Source organism: Aethalodelphis obliquidens, unplaced genomic scaffold (assembly GCF_003676395.1).
Source record: "Aethalodelphis obliquidens isolate GAN/ISIS:26980383/991018 unplaced genomic scaffold, ASM367639v1 scaffold11, whole genome shotgun sequence".
Taxonomy (NCBI): Eukaryota; Metazoa; Chordata; class Mammalia; order Artiodactyla; family Delphinidae; genus Aethalodelphis; species Aethalodelphis obliquidens.
The window spans coordinates 3176145-3185268 of NW_020837955.1; the positions used below are offsets into that span (position 1 = coordinate 3176145).

At 45.9% G+C, this 9124-nt stretch overlaps 1 protein-coding gene and 1 long non-coding RNA gene across 7 annotated transcripts in view; one reads left to right on the top strand and one right to left on the bottom strand.

Moving 5' to 3' along the window:
* LOC113623140 (uncharacterized) overlaps positions 1-2757 on the bottom strand; it is a 46138-nt gene extending 43381 nt beyond the window's left edge. The window contains exon 1 of the long non-coding RNA XR_003433794.1: positions 2329-2757. This is a non-coding gene — a long non-coding RNA (uncharacterized LOC113623140). The remainder of the gene's footprint in view (positions 1-2328) is intronic.
* Positions 2758-2854: 97 nt separating this feature from the next.
* ZWINT (ZW10 interacting kinetochore protein) lies at positions 2855-8760 on the top strand. 6 transcript variants are annotated; one of them, XM_027111883.1, is made up of 9 exons: positions 2855-2978; positions 3855-3945; positions 4112-4235; positions 4392-4558; positions 5493-5549; positions 6084-6226; positions 6307-6484; positions 6575-6697; positions 6870-8760. In XM_027111883.1, the coding sequence occupies exons 1-8, from the start codon at positions 2935-2937 to the stop codon at positions 6650-6652; spliced, it is 882 nt and encodes a 293-aa protein (XP_026967684.1). In that variant the 5' UTR covers positions 2855-2934; the 3' UTR covers positions 6653-6697; positions 6870-8760. The 6 variants fall into 6 exon arrangements, with proteins under 6 accessions (XP_026967684.1, XP_026967685.1, XP_026967682.1 ...); XM_027111884.1 differs by having other exon boundaries at positions 7266-8760; XM_027111881.1 differs by having other exon boundaries at positions 6575-6657.
* Positions 8761-9124: the final 364 nt, after the last annotated feature.

The window sequence follows — 9124 nt, forward strand, 5'->3', positions numbered from 1 at the left end:
GGAATTTCCCAGAGCTGGCAAATTTGTGCTATGTATAGTCCAAAGTCAACTTGCATTCAAGTTCAACTTGCAGTATGTCATTTTGATTTGCTATTTATTGTTTGCTCTTTTAAAGATATGGTCTTCAGTTTACCCTAAAATATTTAAATTTAGATGTGAAGTGAGGTCATTTCAAACATTTGAAAAGGATTTTATTCAAAAGGCAGTATTTCTGTGGGAATTTGTGATAAATAGATCAAAGGGACCCAAACCTTCAAACATAAAGAGATTGATAGTCAATCCTTGTTACTCCAATCAAATGTACTTTTCAGAAAGTGTCATTTATTTTCTCCACTGTATTGTATATGTAGAATATTTAGAAAGTTCTAAAAAGTAGACTCATCAAGCAGGAAGGACTCAGTCAAGCAAGAAGGTCCTTTATGGAAAGCACAGGTTGTCAGAAATTGTACCACAGCTCTCTGTTGCTTTGTCCTTTTTATGTTTTAGTTTTCTACTATTTGTGTTAGTTTCTAAGACTATGTCTTCAATTTCTTTTATCTCTTATTATGCAATGTTTAATCTGCTATTAATTCCATTTAATTTCATCCGTCACATTGCAGTTTTCACCTCTACAGGTTTGATTTAGGTCTTTATTACATGTTTCATATTTCTGATTAACTTTTTTCAGAGCTTTATTAAGATCCATTTAAAGTGTAAATTGAGTGGTTTTTTTGCACAGAATTGTTCCACCTTCCCTATAGTCTAATTTTAGAACATTTTCATTTATTTACCCAGTAAAAGAAACCCCATGTCCATTTGCAGTCTCTCCCCATACACTAGCAACCTTCCCCCATTCCCGTGCCAGCTCCCAGCCCTGGGAACCACTAATCTATTTTCTGTTTCTTCAGATATGCTTAATCCGGACATGTCACATTAATGAAATCATACAATATCTGCTCTCTTTCAACTGGCACTTAGCATGTTTTCAAGGCTCATCTATGTTTTAGCATGTATTTTTACCTCATTCTCTTTTATTGCTGAAAAATACCCCATTTAACGGATGTAGATTTTTGTTTTTTCCATTCACCAGCTGAAGGGACTTGGGTTGTTTCTACTTTTCAGCCCTTGCAAATAATGCTGCACTATGGATATTTGTGTACAAGTTTTTATGAGCATGTTTTCATTTCTCTTGGATATATACCCAGGAGTGGAATTGTGGTTCATATGGTCACTATATGTTTAACATTTTGAGAAACTGCTAAACTGTTTTCCAAAAGCAGATGCACCATTTTACATTCCTACCAGTAACGTGAGCAGTCCACTTTTTCCATATCCTTACCTCTTATTATCTTTTTGATTATACCTCTGCTTATCTTTTTGAACATAACTGTTTTAAAACCCTTGTCTGTTAATTCTAGCATCTATTTCTATTCTGAACAGTGATTGATTTTTCTCCTAAACATGGGTTTTCTTTTCCTGCTTTTTTGCAAGGTTGTTTTTTTTTTTAATATCTTCATTGGCATATAATTGCTTTACAATGTATTAGTTTCTGCTGTACAACAAAGTGAATCAGCTATACATATACGTACATCCCCATATCCCCTCCCTCTTGCGTCTCCCTCCCACCCTCCCTATCCCACCCCTCCAGGTCGTCACAAACCCAGCTGATCTCCCTGTGCTATGCGGCTGCTTCCCACTAGCTATCTATTTTACATTTGGTAGTGTGTATATGTCCATGCCACTCTCTCACTTTGTTCCAGCTTCCCCTTCCCCACTGTGTCCTCAACTCTGTTCTCTATGTCTGTGTCTTAATCCTGCCCTGCCTCTAGGTCCATCAGTACCATTTTTTTAGGTTCCATATATATGCGTTGGCATACAGTATTTGTTTTTCTCTTTCTAGCTTGGTAGTTTTTAATTGGATGCCAGACATTGTGAACTGTACCTTACTGGTTGCTGGACATTTTTGTATTTCCATAAATATTATTTAACTTTGGTCTATCATATACTTAAATGATTTGTTAACCGTTTGATCCACTTGGGCCTTGCTTTTAAGATTTGTTAGGTGGCACTAGAGGCGTGAGGTGTCTAGGGCTAATGCCCTATTACTAAGGCAAAACCTGTCTGTGTACGCCAACCAACGCCCCATGGATTATGAAGTTTTCCAGCCTGACTGGTGGAAGGAGTTACTGACCCTAAGTGATCTCTGGGAATCCTTAAAACCCCTTCGGGGTAGTTTCCTCAAACACAAGATGCTCAGAACTCAGCAGAATACTGGAGAAAACTCTACAGAACTCCGAGTTCTCTCTCTGAGCAACCCTCTCCTTTCTGCTATACTCTGGAGGTCATTACCTGCCTTGGTCTCCCACAAACTTTCGGCTCCAACCGGTCAACGCAGGCAATTCGCTGGGCTGTGCTTAGGTTTTCTCTCCCAAACCCGCATCCTGGAAAATCTTTGAAAGGCTGTAAGCATTTTGAGCTGATTATTTGTTTCCTCAGTCTCCAGGATTAGTTATCCGTTATTGATGCCAAGTGTCTCGGAAGACAGACCCAGCGTTCTCCTTCAAGGGCAGATTTTTTTTCTTTTTCTTTTTTTTTTTTAATAAAGGTAACTCTGAGAGTTGCCCCTAAAAGCTAAACAGAGCAAACGTCTTTTCTCTTACTCAGAGAACTAGGCAGCGCGCCACTGAGCGAGCTCACGCCGCACCTCTAAGCCTCAGCACCACCTACGGGTTACTGCGCAGGCGTAGAACTTCTGCGCGCCTGCAGCGCTCAGCAACAACTGCGCCTGCGCCAAACAACGGGGCGCGCTAACGCGCCAATCTGCGCCTGCCAATGAGAGTGCCCAATGGTCCTTGATTCCCGCCCACTGACAGGACATCCAATCGCCTGTCCCGGCGCGCGGTTCGCGGCGGGTCCAAAGTGGACTGAGGTTTGAGCTGAAGCGCGGCCCGGGGAATGATGGAGGCGGCAGAGACTAAGGCGGAGGCCGCTGCCCGAGAGTAAGTGTGTCTCGCCAGGTGGCAGCCGGGGGCGGGCTGGGGCGGACCTTGCGCGGTCCCAAGTAAAATCAGTAATTCCCCTCCACCCCTTACAGCGGTTGCGGGTCGACTAAGCCGTGAAGTGATCCTGATACCAGCCCCCCAGTCTTAGGTTCCTGAGGTGACGGTTGCGTCTCTCCAGGAGTAAGGGCTATGAGGGACTGTCCGTCCCCCACCACGTACACACACACCCCAGAGGTGTGTTCTGAAAGGGGACCGTTCCATCTTTGTTAACCCTCCATATCTCTTCGCAGATCGACCATCCTAACAGGAGACTTTCCATCCCTAGGAGACATGCTGGGAGGGCCATTCAATTTCTGTCACCCCTGTCCAACACACACTCTCCCAGTGGATTATTTTGTCCCCATCCCCGCCTCCTAATGGACTGCTACGGCCGCTAACAAGGGAGAACTCTGGAGAGCCTAGACCCAGGGGTCCAGCCCCCTGTCCTTAGCTCCTCCTCAAGTACTCTGATACCCTGCCCCCAAGCTTGTGTCCTCTGCGTGGCGGGGCTCCCCCCTTCCCTGTATATTTCCATGACTGATTTCAGAAACTCAAACGGTTTCTATTCAGTGAGACATTCCCTATTTAAAATCACAGCTCCTTCCCCACACTCCTATTCCCCTTGCTTTGCTTATTTTTCTTCACGGCACTTACTACCTCCATGTGTCTTCCATACAAACACCATTCCTGGTCCCAGATGGCCCTTCAAGCCAGTGCTAGGCAGGACAAGACTCAGCGTTAATACACATAATCACATATGTGCATGTGCACACAAATTGACTAGACCTAGGACCCCAGGAGTCTGCAGTTTCTCCTGTTTTCTTGCCCCTTCAGGGCCCTGGCCAAGGTGGCAGACATCCTGGAGCCTCTAGGTCTTCAGGAGGAGGCAGAACTGCCCGTGCAGATGCTGGCTGAGTTTGTGATGGTGCGTACAAGATGGGAGCTAGCCTTTCACAAGCCAGGGACTGCTCCTGGGTCCTCCTATTGAGACACTGGGCAGCGATAATGGTGAGCAGACTGGAAGGTAACCTTGTTGGCCTATAGTACAAGGAGGTAAGAATATTACCTGCGTCCACCCTCCTTCTGAACAGGACTCCCGGAAGAAAGACAAGCTCCTCTGCAGCCAGCTTCAAGTAGTAGACTTCCTGCAGAATTTCTTGGTTCAGGAAGGCACTGCCCAGGACCTGAACCCCTTGGCCTCTGAAGACACGAGCCGTGAGTGGGCAGGGGGTTGGAATAGGGGCTTCCCTAGTGAAGAAGGAAGAGGGACATCAGTCAAGTCAGCTGTTTGGCTGACGGGAAGACTGAAGCCCCAGTGTTGCAGGCAGGTGGGCCAACCTCACTTATTCCCTCACTCTTGGCTCTTCTCAGGGCAGAAGGCAATTGAAGTCAAAGAGCAGTGGAAAGAGCTGAAGGCCACCTACCAAGAGCACGTGGAGGCCATCACAAGTTCCCTGACCCAGGCACTGCCCAAGGTGGAGGAGGCCCAAAGGAAGCAGGCCAAGCTCCAGGAGGCCCTTGAACAACTCCAGGCCAAGGTGAACCAAGGATGAGGGGAGGAGAGGGCAGGCAGAGAGGAGGAGGAAAAGGGTGAACATGCTGGGTTGGACCCACTGGCTGTCTTTTAAAATCCAACCACATGGATGAGTAATATTCCATTGTATATATGTACCACATCTTTTTTTATATATATATAAATTTATTTATTTTATTTTTATTTATTTTTGGCTGTGTTGGGTCTTCGTGTCTTCGCGCCAGCTTTCTCTAGTTGTGGCGAGTGGGGGCTACTGTTCGTTGCGGTGCGCGGGCTTCTCATTGCGGTGGCTTCTCTTATTGCAGAGCCCGGGCTCTAGGTGTGTGGGCTTCAGTAGTTGCAGCACACTGACTCAGTAGTTCTGGCTCACGGGCTCTAGAGCGTAGGCAGAGTAGTTGTGGTGCACGGGCTTGGTTGCTCCCCGGCATGTGAGATCTTCCCAGACCAGGGCTTGAACCCATGTCCCCTGCATTGGCAGGCGGATTCTTAACCACTGCACCACCAGGGAAGCCCCTGTACCACATCTTCTTTATCCTTTCATCCGTCAATATTACTCAGCCATTAAAAAGAATGAAATAATGCCATTTGCAGCAACATGGATAGACCTGGAGATTATCGTACTAAGTGAAGTCAGTCAGACAGAGAAAGACAAATATCATATGATATCACTTATATGTGGAATCTAAAAAAAAAAATGATACAAATGAACTTATTTACAAAACAGAAACAGACTCACAGACTTAGAGAATGAACTTATGGTTACCAGGGGGAAGGGTGAGGGCCAGGGATAGATTGGGAGTTTGGGATTGACATGTAAAAACTGCTATATTTAAAATAGATAACCAACAAAGACTTACTATTAAAAAAAAAAAAAAAAGAAATCCAAACATAAAAATGCACTCCTCCTCTCCTTGTTCCCCTCCTTTGCTTACCTGCAGAAGCAAATGGCCATGGAAAAACTCAGAATAGTCCAGAAGCAGTGGCAGCTACAACAGGTAGGTCCATTCACCTAGGAAAATACCTCTTCTCGCCACCATGCTATTGCATGGGCCAAGTCCTAGAAAACCTTTATTCTATTTCCTCCAGTGAGGCATTATAGCATGGGTACCAACATGGAATTGAATCCTAGTATCACCACTTACCACTGCATGATCTTGGGCAGTCACCTAACTTTCTCTGCTTCTGTTTCTTCATCTGTGAAAGAAAAAATAATAGCATCTACTCTATAGAGTTATTATGATGATTAAGTAATTGGTACAGCAAGTGCTTAAAATAGTGCCTGGCACATAGCAAACTAAATAAGCGTTATCATCATCTTTGTGCTCCTTTTCTCCAGAGTGCCTCACCTTTTAACAACACATTCTGACCCTTCCTTTTTTCTAAGCCCCTGGTCCTGCCTAAAGTGAGTAGAGTCCCTCTTTCCATCTGTGCGTCTGAACCCCCAGCTAGTTCTAGGCTGTAGAGGTTGGGGAAATGGCTCTAAGACGTCAGCATCTGAGGAACCGTGTCTACATTCTCACTCCTGGTAGGAGAAGCGTCTGCAGCATCTGGCAGTGGTTTCTTCAGAGGTGAGGGAGCGTCAGACAGGAACTCAGCAGGAGCTTGAACAGCTATATCAGGAACTTGGAACCCTGAAGCAGCAGGCAGGGCAGGAGCAGTACAAGCTGCAGAGGTGAGGGCGGGAACATGGGCTACAGACCCAGGGTGGTTCAGCTGAGGTTCCCTGTCTTCACACCCACCTCCTCCTTCCAGGCACCAGACCTTCCTCCACCTGCTATACACCCTTCAGGGTAAGCTGCTTTTCCATGAGGCTGAGGCAGAGGTGCCACAAGAGTTGGATCTTCCTAAGGATAAACCCCAGCAGCTGACCCAGCCCCAGGAGCAGAACATTCGGGACACCATGGGGAGAGATGAATGTGTGTCCTCCAAGGTGAATGAAAGATGGAACAGTTGGGCAGGGAGGCAGAGAGAAAAGCTGGGAGATGAATCTTACTCACTGCTCATACCTTGTCTCCCCAAGGCCAACAACCCACAGCCTGCTGGAGATACAGGCTTACCATGGCTTCCTGGGAGACAGCAACATGGGGAAGGATCCTAGATCAGGTCAGACTCCAGCTCAGGCTATGGTGTCCCTGGACTGTAGGTATGGCAGGAGCGAGGGTCTCTGGTCTATCTGTCTCTGTTTCTGTGCTCCGCTATTCATGGAGGGGATGGGACATGGGGAGGAGCAAGGAGTTTATCTTATGGATGAAGTTTTGTACATTATCCCCATATCCAGCCTACCCTGGGCTAATCCCTCTCTTCCTCTTCCCCAGCTCTCTGGCCTCACCCACATTGCAGGATGGACTTAAACTCCTTGAGTGCAGCCTGATTTTTGACTACATACCAGGTCGGGGCAGGCTCTGGATTCTGTTTATTAAAAGCCCTGGAGTTCTCTCAGTTGCCTGTTTTTCCGCTTATCTTCATATGTTGGTGGGAAGAACCACACTCATAGGCCAGCAACAAGATAGGTGCTGGGACTGGTGTGAATAGAGAGGGTACAGATGGGGAAGGGGCCCTGGCCATCAGGGGCTGCTTGCCCAAAGGGATATACTACAAACATGCTGAGCTTAATTCAGGGAGAAGGTGAGTGCTTTATGCAGGTGATTAGATGTGGGAGGATAATTTTAATTACTGATCCAAATGTTTACTGAATCTCTGATTTGTGCCAGGTCCCTTGCTATGAACTGGAGCTACAGCAGTGGGCTTATCTGACCAGTCCCTGCCTACATGGAGCATAATGAGAATGAACAATTGAAAAGATAAATAGGATGATTTCAGGGTGTGTTAAAACAGGGTAGCAAACTAAAACAGAGTAATACAATGAAGATCAATAGTGAGAGTATAGAGACCCCCATCTGTGTATATTGGCCTGTGTCTATGAGTCAGTATTTCTATTTGTGTTTGTATGTGTGTGTTTCTGTGTCTTTGTTGCTTTCAGTCTCCATTCCTCTGTGTGTCTGTCGCTGGGTGTGTGGACAGGGGCGGGCACTACTGTGTTTGAGAAAGAGATTGCATTCCTGATTGAGAGTGTGGAAACTGCTACTTCAGAGAGAAAGAGAGAAAAATGACAGTTCTCAGAGCGTAGAAAACTCATTTTCCATATGAGAAAAGGACCTTCATGTGAGAGAAAGACCTAAACATCCCCATGAGAAAGACACTGGGGCCTTTTGTTTTTGGTGAGAGAAAGTTTTAAGAGTCAGTGTTCCCTGTCTGTCTCAGACTGGGTCACCTTCTCTCAGGTGGAGATTGAGATCCTTGTGCATTCCGATGGTTTGCCCTGCTTTACTAAGGTGTCCCTAGTTTTCTCTCAAATTGTCTTTTCAAATGTGTTGGCCCCATTTTTTACGTATGAAATAGGATAATTATCAGAGGTCTTTGGGCTCAGAGGGGATTGAGGATACTCCACCAGGGAGCACACAAATGCCCACAGAGTGGCTTCCTCAATCTACTCATCCCCCTCCCTCCCACATGGTTCCTGCTGTAGCCTTCTAGTAACCCAAATATCCAGTCCCATTTTTCCCTCCCTCCTACTGGATAGGCTCCCTTACCCCTACAGTCTCATTTCCTTTCTAGTCTCATGTTCTCCAAAATGTCTGCAGCACAAACGAGAGAGCAAGAGTACATATATATATATCCACCCCAGGAAAAGAGTGTCTACTAAGGGACACTGGGGTGTGGGTTGGGATGTTGTGGAGTTTCCCTATCTTTGCATACATTATGGCTGTCAGCAAGTCAGCAGGGAAGAGAAGACACTCACATGAAGCCCACCAAGATGGGGGTGAAGGATAATACCCTGAGATACTCCAAGCCAGGGACAGGGGAAGGAGATTGGGCAGATGTACAGTAATCAAGCACAGAGGTCTGCAAACTTCTGGGAACCAGATTTCTCTCAAGGAGTGTGAAATGCATCAGTCCACACTGAGGCCAAAGAGGAGGGGAGGCTTGATTATCTGTTATGTTCAAAGCCCTTGATTTGCCCATGTGGCTGGAGCCTCAAGTTGGCCGGAAGTGTCTTGACTGACCAGCTCAGGAATTGGGACTTGCTGTCAGATAGAAGATGGACTTCAGCTTCCAGCTCTTCTCAGCCCTCTGTTAGGCCCTTAAAGACTATTCTTGTTCATTGATACTTGCACAAGGTAGATGTGTGCAAGGAGGAATACTACCCCTGGGAAATCGTGATCTCTTACACAAAGACATGGAAATCTATGAGTCCACAGAAGCTGCTGAAAAGGCCCTGCTGCCTGCCAGAATTTTTTCTCTTCCTCTTTTCTATTGAAGGGAAGGACACAGAAACCAGTGAAGAGTGGGGGCGGAGGGGAGACTAGGCAGTGAATCAGCACAGTCAAGACAGTGTTGCTCTGTCTTGACCAGAAGTCTTCTTGATAACTTAAAGTGAAAATTAAGCTTACTCTGTTAAACCAATAGGAAAACTTTCTTTTTCTATTCTCTTTAAGAATAATGTTTTCCTTTTTTTTTTTTTTTTTTTTTTTTTTTTGCGGTACGCGGGCCTCTCACTGTTGTGGCCTCT